The following is a 15,633-nucleotide window of genomic DNA, read 5'->3' as shown; positions in this document are numbered from 1 at the left end:
TCTTCTGCAGCACTTTACAGAGTACATAGTCATGTCACTGACTGTCCTCAGAGGAGCTCACACTCTAATCCTACCATAGTCAGTCTAATGTCATACCATATTATTATTATGTATGTATATAGCACTGACATCTTCTGCAGCACTTTACAGAGTACATAGTCATGTCACTGACTGTCCTCAGAGGAGCTCACACTCTAATCCTACCATAGTCATAGTCTAATGTCCTACCATATTATTATTATGTATTTATATAGCACTGACATCTTCTGCAGCACTTTACAGAGTACATAGTCATGTCACTGACTGTCCTCAGAGGAGCTCACACTCTAATCCTACCATAGTCATAGTCTAATGTCCTACCATATTATTATTATGTATTTATATAGCACTGACATCTTCTGCAGCACTTTACAGAGTACATAGTCATGTCACTGACTGTCCTCAGAGGAGCTCACACTCTAATCCTACCATAGTCATAGTCTAATGTCCTACCATATTATTATTATGTATTTATATAGCACTGACATCTCCTGCAGCGCTTTACAGAGTACATAGTTATGTCACTGACTGTCCTCAGAGGAGCTCACAGTCTAATCCCTACTATAGTCATAGTCTAATGTCCTACCATATTATTATTATGTATTTATATAGCACTGACATCTTCTGCAGCACTTTACAGAGTACATAGCCATGTCACTGACTGTCCTCAGAGGAGCTCACAGTCTAATCCCTACTATAGTCATAGTCTAATATCCTACCATATGATTATTATGTATTTATATAGCACTGACATCTTCTGCAGCACTCTACAGAGTACATAGCCATGTCACTGACTGTCCTCAGAGGAGCTCACAGTCTAATCCCTACTATAGTCATAGTCTAATGTCCTACCATATTATTATTATGTATTTATATAGCACTGACATCTTCTGCAGCACTTTACAGAGTACATAGCCATGTCACTGACTGTCCTCAGAGGAGCTCACAGTCTAATCCCTACTATAGTCATAGTCTAATATCCTACCATATGATTATTATGTATTTATATAGCACTGACATCTTCTGCAGCACTCTACAGAGTACATAGCCATGTCACTGACTGTCCTCAGAGGAGCTCACAGTCTAATCCCTACTAAAGTCATAGTCTAATATCCTACCATATTATTATTATGTACTAGTCTAATCTAGTGATGCAGTGAGGGGGCTCAGGTTTTCCCGGTATGGGGAGCACAAATGTCTGACGGTGGTCCTGCACACTTGCGATTATTGTTGCCCGTTGGGAATCAGGAATCGATCAGTCAGGCAACACATCTGGGCAGAAGTTTTATCCAATGTGTCTATGTACCGTAACAGTCACACATACCATAGAAACACACTTCACACACAGACACACATAGCTCCCAATTGTCCAGTTTTCAGAGGGACAGTCCCTCTTTGAAAACCAAATCCTTGTGTCCCTCTTTCTTCCTCACGTGTCCTCAGGACTGAGCTACAGATCTAAGTACCAGTTAATCTATGTATTTTTTTTATTGAAAATGTGCTTCATTGCCTCTAAACTTTATTCCCATCCTTTAAATTGATATATTTATTTTTTTAATGTTAAAATGAAGGAAAACTACTGATGATAGAAAGGACCAGTGTGGTTTGAATGATAAAACGACACATTTGGCTTCTAAATGTTTTGTGGTATGCAGGGTTGTGTCTTTAAGTGTCCCTCTTTCTTATCTCAAAATACATCGCTCCCAATTTTTTGAGATAAGAGGGACACTTTAAGACACACCCCTGCCCCCCCCTAATTCCCCCCCCCCCGACAGACACACCTCTTGTCACTAATACCAGAAACAATTTGGAAGCAAAACACGCAGATTTATGGATCAGACCACATTGGTCCTCTATATCATCATTAGTTAGTTCTCCTCCATTTTAAAATAAGAAATATATCTAGAAATAACATTGAGGCCAGTCTTCCAGATTTCCCCACATCCAGACAGAAATATTTATTTGTAGATTGGGAACTTGGTGGAACCTCCATTATATTGTTACCCCTAATATCCTGTCCTGGTGACCACAATGCCCTCATACAAGAGCCTTGGGCCCATGTGCAATTCATCTTTTCTCCAGAGGTTTCTCCAAGGAGATCATTTTTCATCTTCTTTCCAGCACTATTCAACTGAAAAAGTACTGTCAAAATTATGTTGAGTATTTTCTTGCTTTCTGGTGATTTAAAATGCATTTTATTGACAAGTTTAGAAATATCACCTAGGAGAAAACTTGGGAGAAAGACGTAATTGCATATGGGCCTGGATGTCACTGGGACAAGCAGTGATGATGAATATTGTCTATAGCAGGGACACAGACAGCAGTAACAGCTTACAAACATTTCCGTCTCTTCCTATACAGTTATCTAAAACTATATAAAAAATAATTTTTTACTTCTTGTTTTCCTGCAGTGATCACCTTGTGAGTGTCGGGATCCTCAGAACTGTGATTGGTGTAGCCGCTGTGTGAGCTGTGATTGGTGTAGCCGCTGTGTGAGCTGCGATAGGTGTAGCCGCTGTGTGAGCTGTGATTGGTGTAGCCGCTGTGTGAGCTGTGATTGGTGTAGCCGCTGTGTGACGTGCTCTGGCCACTCCCACCGGGGACTGCTGCAAAACATGGAGACAAACAGAGACCGTGAGCGGCTGTGAATACAGTTTAACACGCACAATGATAATATCGTACATGATGCATATTGTTCAATGTCCATAACAGGTAGAGATGCTCATTCTGATTTCACGAAATTGAAAATTCCGTATTTCCCATTGAAAATCAGTGATTCCGATTGGAATCCCGCAGAAATCTGATTTACCACAACTCGGTGATTCTAGCCCAATCATAGAACTCGGAAGCTGATTATGCTGATTTTTTTTCCATAAAAATTGGATTACCGCAGTAATTTTAGAACAATCACAGGGTTCCGTTTTTCAGGTTTTTTTTTTGTCATTTCTGCATTCCCTGATGCAAAAAATTACAAATAAAATACTCTAAAAATCAGAGACTGGAAAAACGGAAATCGGAAATTGGCATTGACGGAAATCCTTATTTCCGCGGAATTGTAAATGGGCATTTTTGACCATTTCTAATAACAGTTGCAAAACCACCTGAAACGCAAGTTACGCGAGACTTTGTGTGCAATACTTATATGCGGATTGTATGGCGCGCGCTATGGGCGGTAATTAATTACACCTGGTAATGCTTTATGCATCTAAATACCGTGTGTCACATGTCTGCTGATTATTAGTGAAGGTGCCCACACACTTGCTCAATTTCCCCAGCAGATTTGATCATTATGATTGAATCTGGCAGAGATCAATGTCATAACGTGATCAGAATGCCAATCGATTTCTAGCCACAATGAATTGAAACTATTGATAGTGCATGGCAATGTTACCGGTACTAATGGCACGTTACCCTATTAGCACATCACACGTTACATACATGTTGCTATGGTAGCTTGGGTTTGTACCATAGCAACACGCGTGCAATCCTGTTAATGCGCGATGCGCTAATAACGTAACTCCAGCTGCTGTTAGTACCAGTAAAATTGCTGTGCACTGCCTGCCTAGGACAGTCTTACTGCTGCTTCCTGCACCAGGCCCCTTATCTGTCCTAACCAAACAAACAAACATAGAACATTTATATCGCGCTTTTCTCCTGACGGACTCAAAGCGCCAGAGCTGCAGCCCCTAGGACGCGCTCTATAGGCAGCAGCAGTGTTAGGGAGACTTGCCCAAGGTCTCCTACTGAATAGGTGCTGGCTTACTGAACAGGCAGAGCAAAGACGCGAACCCTGGTCTCCTGTGTCAGAGGCAGAGCCCTTAACCATTACACCATCCAACCAGGGGCGTTGCTAGCACCAGAGATCAGTGGCACGTGCCATGGATCTATTCTGGGGTGTCCCGGATGTCCACCAGGTAGAGTCCAGAACATCTTCTCTTCTGGGATCCTCCCTCTAGTGCGGGAATGGAGTCCCCCACTCCATCTCCCCCCCCCCCCACCCTTCATTAATACAAAAAAAAAAGCACTAGAGGGAGGATCCCAGAAGAGAAGATGTTCTGGGCTCTAGAGGGAGGGCTTCTGGACTCTACCTGGACTCTAGAGGGAGGGCTTCAGCGAACATTTTGCTGGGCAGACCGCTTTTAAGTTCATGTAACTTTGGCTTCACCCATGGCCACACCCACACTCTGGTGCATGGCCACACCCATGTTTTGGCTGGAGTGCTTAAAAGTGCCCCGATCTCTTAGGACCCTAGAAACACCCCTGGTCCTACCTCATTATTTATCTCATGAATTAGCTCTCCATGGAGTCAATTCCCTATCCTAGGGTCAGGCTTGGTTCCCACATGTGCATTGCATAGTGGTGATCCTAAACACACTGTTTCCTTACTCTGATCACACCTCTCTGACACCACAGGTGCCCTTGGTTGGTTTTGGGGCTCCATATCTATAAAGTGCTTGGAGCCCCATGTAAAACTCACACCGGGACCCCAAGCTCCTGAGCTACACCACTGCCTGGCGTCTTATGTATTTACACATGTACTTTATTCATTTATGAGTTTCATTTATGAGATTTTGTTATACAAATATTGATACCTCTATTAGTCCATGTTTACAATTTATTGGTGTCGCCCGCCTATTATGGGAACCATTCTTTGTTTGATTCCCCCCACCCCCCACCCCCTCCCACCATCACATAGTTCTGGGCTTTAAATGTTTTATATGGTTTCTGACTAATAAAGCGTTATAATTCATATTGCATTGGTTTGGTTTTGGTTTGATCCGTTACTTGCTTAAAGGGAACCTTAACTGAGAGGGATATGGATGTTTCCTTTTGAACAATACCAGTTGTTTGTCAGTCCTGCTGATCTCTTTGGCTGCAGTAGTGGCTGAATCACACACCTGAAACAAGCATGCAGCTAATCCAGTCTGACTTCAGTCAGAGCACCGGATCTGCATGCTTGTTGAGGGGCTGTGGCTAAAAGTATTAGAGACACAGGATCAGCAGGAGAGTCAGGCAACTGGTATTATATTAAAAGGAAAAATCCACGTCCTTCTCAGTTTAGGTTCCCTTTAAAGAGAACCCGAGGTGAGAATAATATGGAGGCTGCCATATTTATTTCCTTTTCAGAAATCCCAGCTGCCTGGCAGCCCTGCTGGTCCTCTGCCTCTAATCCTTTCAACCATAGACCCTGAACAAGCATGCAGCAGGTCAGGGGTTTCTGACAATATTGTCAGATCTGACAGATTAGCTGCATGCTTGTTTCTGGTGTGATTCAGACACTACTGCAGCCAAATAGATCAGTAGGACCGCCAGGCAACTAGTATTGTTTAAAACGAAATAAAGATGGCAGCCTCCATATCACTCCCACCTCGGGTTCACAAAGTAGGCAGTTAAAATCTGACAGAACCAACAGGTTTTGGGCCAGTCCATCTCCTCATGGGGGATTCTCAGGGTTTTCTTTGTTTTCAACAGCATTTCCTGGACGTCAGTTTAACTGCCATAATAGTAAGATACCAGCCAGCCTTCTTACTCACTTGCACACTATTCTGTCAGTTAGACTTTGCAACTGCAGTTCAGGAAATGCTGTTGAAAACAAAGAAAACCCTGAGAATTCCCCCATGAGCAGATGGACCTGTTGGTTCTGTCAGATTTTAACTGCCTTCTTTTTTTTACGATAGTGGTCCTTTAACACACGCGTTACCATAGTAACTGGTTGCCCCAATTGTGCAATGATTGCTACAAGAGATTATCATAAGATAACACAGATAAGGAAACATATAACAATTAGAATAGATAAATTGTGAGTTCCGACAGATAAGGAGAGAGAATTCATAAGGAATGTTTCTGAATGGCCCCCATTGTGTATTAGCCATTGTGACATTCTTATCCCCCCCAACTCTGTATTATGTGCCAGTAACATTAAAGGCCCATACACACGTCGGATTTTTGCGAACGACGGGTCGTTTGAACGTCCCGTCGTTCAGTCGTCCGCACGCCAAATCGGGCGTGTGTACAGACTGTCGTCCGCCCAACTTTTCCTTCAGATTTGATCTTTCAACACATCTTTTTGATTGCATTGTATAGAAAACTGTGCCGTTTGTGGTGCAAATCAATGTGATAGGATTCTTTGGTCGACGGGAAAAAGAAAAACGATGAAACTGAAAGTTGGATTTTGCGATCAAATCGGAATGTAAAACCTTCTTAAATCGTTCCGGTAATGGGAGAAATCGATAATTTACCTTCTGATTAGTTACGGTCATTTAAACTGCGTGGAACGATTGCATCTGATGAAACAGTTGTACCGTTAACCTTTTATGGTACGTCCACATGTCTGTTTCCTAAGGGTGATACACACAATGCAATCTTACCGATAATTTCACGCATGGCCAATTTGCCCCGATCGAGGAAGGGCTCGATTTTCAGATCAGTGCTGCACGGAATGGATCCCTTTCTCAATTTGGGAGCTGATTGGACATGTTGGAAATTATCAATCGACATGTCGATCTGACAGGAAAATTGGATGGTGTGTAGCAGGCATTACTCTATACAGAAGCATGGAAGACAGAGGTGCTACATAAATCAATAATACAAGACACAGACCATTTATATTGCACTGTTCTCCTGGTGGACTCAAAGCGCCAGAGCTGCAGCCACTAGGGTGCGCTCTGTAGGCAGTATCAGTGTTAGGGAGTCTTGCCCAAAGACACCTTACTGAATAGGTGCTGGCTTACTGATCAGGGAGAGCCAAGATTCGAACCCTGGTCTCCTGTGTCAGAGGCAGAAGTGAGAAGAATATGGAGGCTGCCATATTTATTTCCTTTTAAACCATACCAGTTGCCTGGCAGCCCTGCTAAACTCAGTAGTGTCTGAATCACACCAGAAACAAGCATGCAGCTAATCTTGTCAGATGTGACAATAATGTCAGAAACACCTGATCTGCTGCATGCTTGTTCCGGGTCTGTGGCTAAAAGTATTAGAGGCAGAGGATCAGCAGAGCTGCCAGGCAACTGGTATTGCTTAAAATGAAATAACTAACTAAATACAATTCAGAATATTAAGCATCGCAGGGCAGGTACGTGCCCCCCACCCCCCTGGTACACGCCGGTCACCCCGCTATGTGACATGGACAGTTTCTCACCTCTGGTCCGGGAGTATTGCTGCTGCAGGAGGATGAGGAGGAGGGGCTGCAGGAGGGTCCTCATAGTCCCCAGCGCACAGGAGGGGTCCGGGTACACAGTGTGAGGGGTCCAGGCTGGTGCTGGGGGTCCTGTGCATTGGTGAGCTGAGTCCAGCTGATGGGAATGGACTGCCTGTACTGTACTGAGTGTGTAGCTGAGCTGCAGAGCTGACAGGCACAGACACGCAGTGACCAGCATATCACACACACACCGCTCATCCCCTGGGCAGGAACTCTCTAACGTGTCCTGGGGGGGCTTCTCAGCCTTCCAAGCTGCTGCATCTGTAACTACTATACCTCCAGCCAACACAAGGACATGTTCCCCATGTGCTATACTATACACTATACACTTTCAGTACAAAGCGGTGTACATATGCTGCATGGCATGACAGATCGCCTGCTGGCAGCCACTGACGGGGGGGGGGGGGGGGGGGTGTCACTGGTAACGCAAAGCATGCAACACTGGAATCCCATGGAGGTTGGTTCCACTTGCACGCTTCTTTTATGCTTCAAAACGCAATTCCTATTCCAATTTGCGAATTCGATTTTCAGGGGCGTTGCTAGCATCCTAAGCGATCCGGGGCACTTTTGGGCTCTCCAGATGGAAAATGGGTGTGGCCATGCAGAGTGTGGGTGTGGTCAAATTTACATGCACTTAACAGCGGTCTAAGTAGGCCTGTGTTGGATGAAGCCCCCTCTCCATTAATACTAAAAATAAATAAATGTAGCATATCACATAAATAGACAATGCCACTTACAGGATACCCGAAATGACATGTGACATGATGAGATAGACATGAGTATGTACAGTGCCTAGCACACAAATAACTATGCTGTGTTCCTTTTTTTCTTTCTCTGTCTAAAAGAGTTAAATATCAGGTATGTAAGTGGCTGACTCAGTCCTGAACCAGACAGGAAGTGACTACATTGTGACCCTCACTGATAAGAAATTCCCCTTTTTACCTTTTTTTTTTCTTTCAGAAGCCATTTTCTGCTAGGAAAGTGTTTTATAGTTGGAATCTCTTATCAGTGAGGGTCACAATGTAGTCACTTCCTGTGTGACCTGTAGTCACTTCCTGCAACTGACCTGCTGCCTGGTTATCTGGCAGTTCCACCACAGCATTCCCTGACCTTCTAGTGGGCCCCCTCCCATGTTCTCACTGGCCTCCCTCCCATGTTCTCACTGGCCTCCCATCGAGGCACCACAACTCCCAGCATGCCCCATAGAAAACCTACAGCTCCCTGCATGCACCTAAAAAAGACATCACAGCACCCAGCATGCCCGCATAGAGGCTCCACAGCTCTGACTGCCTGGGGGACATCCGGGGCACCCCAGAATAGATCCGTGGCACATGCCACTGATCTTTGGGTCTAGCAACGCCCCTGCCGATTTTCACTGGATGCTGCAACACAAGAAGAAAAATGCAGAAAAAACGCAGCATGCTGACCGATTCAAAATCCTGAAATCAGAATCGTATATAAAATCACATCCAAATCAGAATATATGCAAAAAATCTGAATCGCATCCAAATCGGAATCGCCTGTAGTGTAAAAGAGCCTGTAGAGTGATCGCAAAGCGCTGCATGCAGCATATCCGGGACAGTCCCAGCGTGATCATATTATAGAGGAACTGCAGTCAAAATAAAATAACATAATGAAAAAAAAATTTTTTTTTTTCTTTTCAGCGTTCATATACCGGTAAATCATTTAGTCAGTGTTTGACCATTGTAAACTCTTTTCTCTCCCTGATTTACATTCTGAAATGTATCACTGGTGGTGACATCTTTAGCTCTGCCAGGTGATCTGCACGGAATGTTGGTTACTGAGAGTTCTATGCACAGAGGGAGATACTGCTTGCTTGGCAGTTGGAGACAGTCCTTATTTCCCACAAAGGTGTCAGGAAGGGGGTAACATAAAGTAGGGAGTATAGGGTCAAGTGTGTCAGGAAAGAAACTTCCCATTTGTTAACTTTGTTAACATTTCATAGACTCTCTTTCCCCATTTATAATGCTGGGAATACACGTTACGTTTTCCGCGGTCTTTTCCCCGCGCGATTTGTTAGCCATTCGATTCCGCAGTTGATTCTCTTATCTTCCTCTCGTTTTTCTTCTCTTTTTTTTCCATTCACTTCTATGAGAAATCGAGCGGAACAGAATCGAGCTGAGAATCTGACATGTCGGAATTTATAGAACGCGCGGAGACTCGAACGCGGAAAACGTAACGTATATTCCCAGCATTACAAAATCTGGAGTACAGTTGTGATTACTGATCAGTTACAGAGAGTTGAACAGAAAGGTGGTGCCAGGAAATAATGTCATTTGGATGACAGCTTTTGTTTGTTTTTTCTTTTGGAGTGTGAAATGTTATGCTAATAAAGTTGGTTGAAATAAAACAACAACAAAAAAGTGAGTGAAGTGTGGACTACAGCTCTCAGTCCCCCTGTGGCTGCTTCCTGCAGTGCAGGTGTAGTGTTGCCATGGTGACAGTAAACAGTCCTGTGTCAGTGTGCCTGGCTGAGGTGTCAGGTGTGCAGCGCGCAGGAGAGATGGCTGCGGAGTTTGATGAGCAGAACTTGCATGATCTGTATTCCTGGGTGGATAAAATCCCTCTGTCCAGGCCGAAGAGGAACATCACCCGGGACTTCAGCGATGGAGGTCTATGCTCTGCCTTTCCCTATGACTTCTCACTGTACTCTACTATTACTTGTCATCTACACCTGACTTCAGTACTGCACAGGGCACAATCACCCACAGGGCAAGCTAGGCAGGTGCCTGGGGCCTAGGGGGAATTAAGGGGCCCGGCTGCTTAAATTTACCGATATTCGGTTTACCTGGGTGACTACATTTCCAGGCGCCCTTTTATTACATACACAAGTTATTTTATGCCTTGAATTGCTGGATCTACATTCAGGTACACTTATTGTATTTGATATATACTGGAAGCTGGACACAGACAAAGCTCAATGGGGCAAAAAGAGAGTATGTCATCAGACAGGGAAAGAGCAAGGTAGATGAGAGAAAGAGGGGCCAGGAGAACCAGAATTCCCAAATTCCATTCCATACAGTAACACAGGTCTTTTACAGGAACCTCGTGTATTCTGGGAGAACAGGTATCTTTTATACTGACTTTGGAACTGTCAGCAAACAAACATTCCGAAGTTATGCACCTGGCAGGACTAAAGATGTTGCCAGCTGTGAGAAATTTCAGAGAGTAAATCAGGGAAAGATTTTACAATGGGCAAACACTGACTAAATAATGTGTAACTGAATATTGTAAAAACACCCAAAACCTGGGGCTTCTACCAGCCCCCTGCAGCTGCACTGTGCCTGCGCCGTCACCGAGGGATCCTCCGTTCCCCTGCAGCGTCCCTCTTTCTTCTGGTCTACGCACCTCCTGATTGTGCTCCCGTGTATGGGAGCGCTCCGCGCATGGGAAGTACAGGGAGATCTCTGCTGCGCAAGCGCACAATGTTCCCGGCAATGGGAGAGCAATCAGGGATGCATGCGGCCGCCCAGCCAAAAGAGGGGCACTGCGGGGGCCTGTAGGATCCCTTGGTGATGGGGGGGGGGGCGGCACAGTGTGGCTGCTGGGGACTGGTGGAAGCTCCAGGTAAGTTAAAGGATACCCGAAGTGACATGTGACATGATGAGATAGACATGTGTATGTACAGTGCCTAGCACACAAATAACTAGGCTGTTTTTTTTTTCTTTCTCTGCCTGAAAGAGTTAAAGGGAACCTAAACTGAGAGGGATATGGATGTTTTCTTTTAAACAATAACAGTTGCTTGGCAGTCCTGCTGATCTCTTTGGCTGCAATAGTGGCTGAATCACAACCCTGAAACAAGCATGCAGCTAATCCAGTCTGACTTCAGTCGGTGCACCTGATCTGCATGCTTGTTCAGGGGCTGTGGCTAAAAGTATTAGAGACACAGGATCAGCAGGAGAGTCAGTCAACTAGTATTGTTTTAAAAGGAAAAATCCATATCCTTCTTAGTTTAGGTTCCCTTTAAATATCAGGTATGTAAGTGGCTGACTCATTCCTGACTCAGACAGGAAGTGACTACAGTGTGACCCTCACTGATAAGAAATTCCCCTTTTTATCTCTTTCCTGCTCTCAGAAGCCATTTTCCTCTAGGAAAGTGTTTTATAGTTGGAATTTCTTATTAGTGAGGGTCACACTGTAGTCACTTCCTGTCTGAGTCAGGACTGAGTCAGCCACTTAAATACCTGAAATTTAACTCTTTCAGGCAGAGAAAGAAAAAAAAGAAACACAGCATAGTTATTTGTGTGCTAGACACTGTACATACCCATGTCTATCTCGTCATGTCACATGTCACTTCAGGTATCCTTTAAACTGTTTTTTTTTTTTTTTTCGATTAAGGTTCCCTTTAAGAGCACACTACAGATCTCAGTGCTAGAGCCTGATGTACTTTTCATGGTCCAAACATCGCTTCCTCAGAGGAAAATCCATCTTATAATCACTGTTTGCTGCAAAAATGCATCTTTTGTCGGCGGCCAACAAAATGTTCCGATTGTTGTGGAGAAAACCAGCACTGGTCATTAAATATGAAAAAACAGCCATTTTCAATTTTTTCAATTAAGGAAGCATTTTATTTTAGACTCGTTGAACCAATCCAATTCACTGTTTTTCTGCTAAGTTTTCTTCTAGGTGATAATTTCACAACTTATTAATAAAAAGCCCTGTCAGCCACCAGAAGTCACAAAAATACTTGCAATAATTTTAACAATACTTTTTCACTTACTTTTTGTTACTTTCACAATTGCAGAGTGCAAAAGTCATTTGAAAGAAGATGAAAAATTGTGAACTTGAATGGGCCATCTGTATCCTCTCCACATACCTGTTGTAGTCAGGGCCGGTTTAAGGGTCCCCGTGGCCCTGGGGTAAACCGTAGCATTAAGGCCCCCCTGTGCAGAGTTCCATCCCCCTCCCAGCCATTACCCCTCTGCTCCCCGGGGCCCTGAAACTGCAGCAATAATGACCTATCTGTCCCGGCGGGCAGCGGCTGCACAGTCCTGTACTCTGGGGTACGCTGTCTCCCTCCCACTCTATGACTCAGCGGGTGTTTACACATGATGCACCGGGTCATAGAGAAGGAGAGAGACAGCGTGCCTCAGAGAGCAGCCACGGCCTGCCGGGACCGATAGGTAATTATTGCTGCCATTATACTTGCAGGACCTCGGGGAGTAGTGCAAGCAGGGGGAGCAGGCAGCATTTAGCAGAGTCAACGGTGCGGGGGCCCCAGCAGAGCTCTGGGCCCCGGGGAAATTGCCCCCTTTGCCTTTATGGCAGTGCCGGCCCTGGTTGTAGTAGTATCGTACTCCTCACCTATAAGTTGGAGTAGTCTGGGACTTGAGGATGGCCATGTTGATGCTGCTCAGCAAATAGTTACTGGCGTTCTGCAGTCATGCGTTAAGCGGTGCAGAGGGACAAAATATAGAGGGCAGATGCAAGTTACATGACACAGGCAGATAAAAGCAAACATTCCTCCTACGTGCTCCCGGCTAGTGAAATAAACCTGATCTCTTCCTTTATTGCATATATTCATTGTGGATTCACCAGAAACTCTCATTTGATAGCAGCTACATTGAGCCATCGGCATTCACAGCAGCAGCAGCTGTTGGTATATTATGTCGGAGAATGTGAGTAAATTGTCCCTAAGGGCCCTTTTCCACCAGCGCGTTTGCGCTGGCTGAATCGCAAAAACGCAAACCGCTAGCGATTTTACAATCGCTACGGTTTGCTTTTTAACATGGGAATCGCGGTAGGTCATTTCCACTACCGCGATTCGTTTTTGCGGGGAACGCGAACACGCGGCGGAGCGATAATTGCCGCGATTTTGCTATGCAGTGCATAGCATAGCAAAATCGCGGCCGCGAACGTCGGTGAATCGCCGGTAATTGCGATTCAGCAATCGCTAGCGTTCAGCGTGAACGCTAGCGATTGCTAGTGGAAAAGGGCCCTAACTGCTTCCTTGCAATTCCCATATGTGTAGACATAATTACTGCCTCTGCTTCCCCCTGCGGTGTTCTGTGTAATACTACCACAGTGACATCTAGTGGACAATCTATAAGTGTGCACCTATTCACAGAAGGAAAACAGAGAAATGCACCCTCTATGTATTTAGAGAGAGTTTAAGACTGTCTAATGCCCCCTCATCTGTGACAATCACAAGATGTAATTTGATTCCTCAGCTGTGTCCGCTGCCTGCCACAGCAGAGAGTCTAATTGGTAAACTCTGCCTCCATGAAAGCAGGAAGTAGACACACTGCAGATTTATATCAGCTGTAACAAAGAAATAGTTTTCTTTAAAGGCTTATCTTATAAAGCAGAGAGGAAGTTCTGAGTTTAGGTCTGCTTTAACATTCATTATTACAATGCATAGTTTGCGTCACTGCGTGATGCAACGCAGCGCGTCGTAAGTATTAAAATCGCTGCAATTCCAACACAAAATCTGCAGTGTGTTACCGCGTGATCTGTGCCTATAGCAACGGGCGACACAGCAAATATGTACAGTGGGAGCGCAGGGCGACGCATATGCCCAGACCGATAGGAATCCCAGCGACATCCCTTCTGCCCTGCCGGGGGGCTGTATGAAGCCTAATTTCTGCAATGCATTCTGTGCTGCTAACGACCACTAACCTCAGGTGTGTAACTGGCCTTAAAGAGACACTGAAGCGAAAAAAAATTATGATATTATGATTTGTATGTGTAGTACAGCTAAGAAATAAAACATTAAGATCAGATACATCAGTGTAATTGTTTCCAGTACAGGAAGAGTTGAGAAACTCCAGTTGTTATCTCTATGCAATAAAGCCATTAAGCTCTCCGACTAAGTTAGTCGTGGAGAGGGCTGTTATCTGACTTTTATTATCTCAACTGTAAGTGAACTGTTTACTTTTCCTCTGCCAGAGGAGAGGTCATTAGTTCACAGACTGCTCTGAAAGAATCATTTTGAATGCTGAGTGTTGTGTAATCTGCACATATTATAGAATGATGCAATGTTAGAAAAAACACTATATACCTGAAAATAAAAGTATGAGAATATTTTCTTTGCTGCTAATCTTCTAATAATTATTCATAGTACACAACCAATTCACTATATCATATTTTTTTTTTTCGCTTCAGTGTCTCTTTAAAGAGGAACTCCAGTGAAAATAATGTAATAAAAAAGTGCTTCATTTTTACAATAATGATGTATAAATGATTTAGTCAGTGTTTGCCCATTGTAACAGCTTTCCTCTCCCTGATTTACATTCAGAAAGGCTTTTGTTAGTCTTGCTTATCCTCTGCCTCTAATACATTTAGCCATAACCCCTGAACAAGCATGCAGATCAGGTGCTCTGACTGAAGTGTGACTAGATTTGCCACATGCTTGTTTTAGGTGTGTGAGTCAGACACTACTGCAGCCAAAGAGATCAGCAGGGCTGGCAGGTAACTGGTATTGTTTAAGGCTTCTTGCACACCAAGACGTTGCATTAGGTGGCACGTTAAGGTCGCATAACGTGCACCTAACACAACGTATGGTGCTGCAAGAGAGGACGGTAGAGTGAGCCGCGTTAGGCGGCTCAAGTCCTATAATGTCTCCCAGAGTGGCGCTGATTGGCCGGCAGGACCACGTGATGCGGAGCGAGACACTCCGCATCACGTGGTCCCGCCGGCCAATCAGCGCCCGCCAGTGCAGTGAATATTAAGTAGCCATGTGCGCGGCTACTGTAGCTGGCTCTTCCCGCCTCCTCTCCGCCCCCCACTGCGCATGTGCAAACAGTCTAACGCGGCTATAGCCGCTCCAACGCCGTAGCATGCTGCACTTCGCGGAGAGCGTGCAGCATTACATGTAACGCAACGTGGGCTGTGTGAACAGCCCACTTGTGTTACATTACTGTGCGTTGGGGGAGCGTTACAGGCGCACTAACGTGCGCCTGTAACGTCCCTGTGTGTAAGCAGCCTAAAGGGATATAAATATGTTGTCTCTGTTGCTTATCTCCATCTCTGCCTGTCATTTTAGAGGTGCAGTAAAGTGAGAGAAGACATGTTACTTGCATAGAAATCTATAACAGGTGTGTGTTATGTGTCTGCTTCCCCAGTGCTGACTGCCGAAGTGGTGAAATTCTATTTCCCAAAACTGGTGGAGATGCACAACTACGTCCCGGCCAACTCCGCCCAGCAGAAGATCAGCAACTGGACCACCCTCAACAAGTGAGTCCCCCACATAACATAATGGGCCAGATTTAGCAAAGCATTACCGACAATTTTTTCTTCTTAAACTGTTCTAACAAGCAGGGGAACTGTTCTGCATGAAAGTAAGAAACTTCTTAAATCCTACTTAATAGAGGCAGCTTAGTGTGAATTTCTAGAGCTGCACTACAATTAAGAAAAGTGAAAATCCATTCCTAATC

At 44.7% G+C, this 15,633-nt stretch overlaps 2 protein-coding genes across 2 annotated transcripts in view; one reads left to right on the top strand and one right to left on the bottom strand.

The window, feature by feature from the left end:
• The window catches only part of ADAM33 (ADAM metallopeptidase domain 33), an 83,555-nt gene extending 81,050 nt beyond the window's left edge, over positions 1-2,505 (bottom strand). The window contains exon 1 of the mRNA XM_068266246.1: positions 2,458-2,505. The gene's annotated coding sequence lies outside the window, so the exon portion shown is untranslated. The remainder of the gene's footprint in view (positions 1-2,457) is intronic.
• Positions 2,506-9,634: 7,129 nt separating this feature from the next.
• Positions 9,635-15,633, top strand: part of SPEF1 (sperm flagellar 1) — a 34,959-nt gene continuing 28,960 nt past the window's right edge. Inside the window, exons 1-2 of the mRNA XM_068274079.1 lie at positions 9,635-9,870; positions 15,322-15,433. Coding sequence (XP_068130180.1) covers positions 9,693-9,870; positions 15,322-15,433 — 290 coding nt within the window. The 5' untranslated portion in view covers positions 9,635-9,692. The remainder of the gene's footprint in view (positions 9,871-15,321; positions 15,434-15,633) is intronic.

The sequence above is a fragment of the Hyperolius riggenbachi genome, chromosome 1, assembly GCF_040937935.1.
Source record: "Hyperolius riggenbachi isolate aHypRig1 chromosome 1, aHypRig1.pri, whole genome shotgun sequence".
NCBI lineage: Eukaryota > Metazoa > Chordata > Amphibia > Anura > Hyperoliidae > Hyperolius > Hyperolius riggenbachi.
This window is presented reverse-complemented; position numbering and strand designations above follow the sequence as displayed.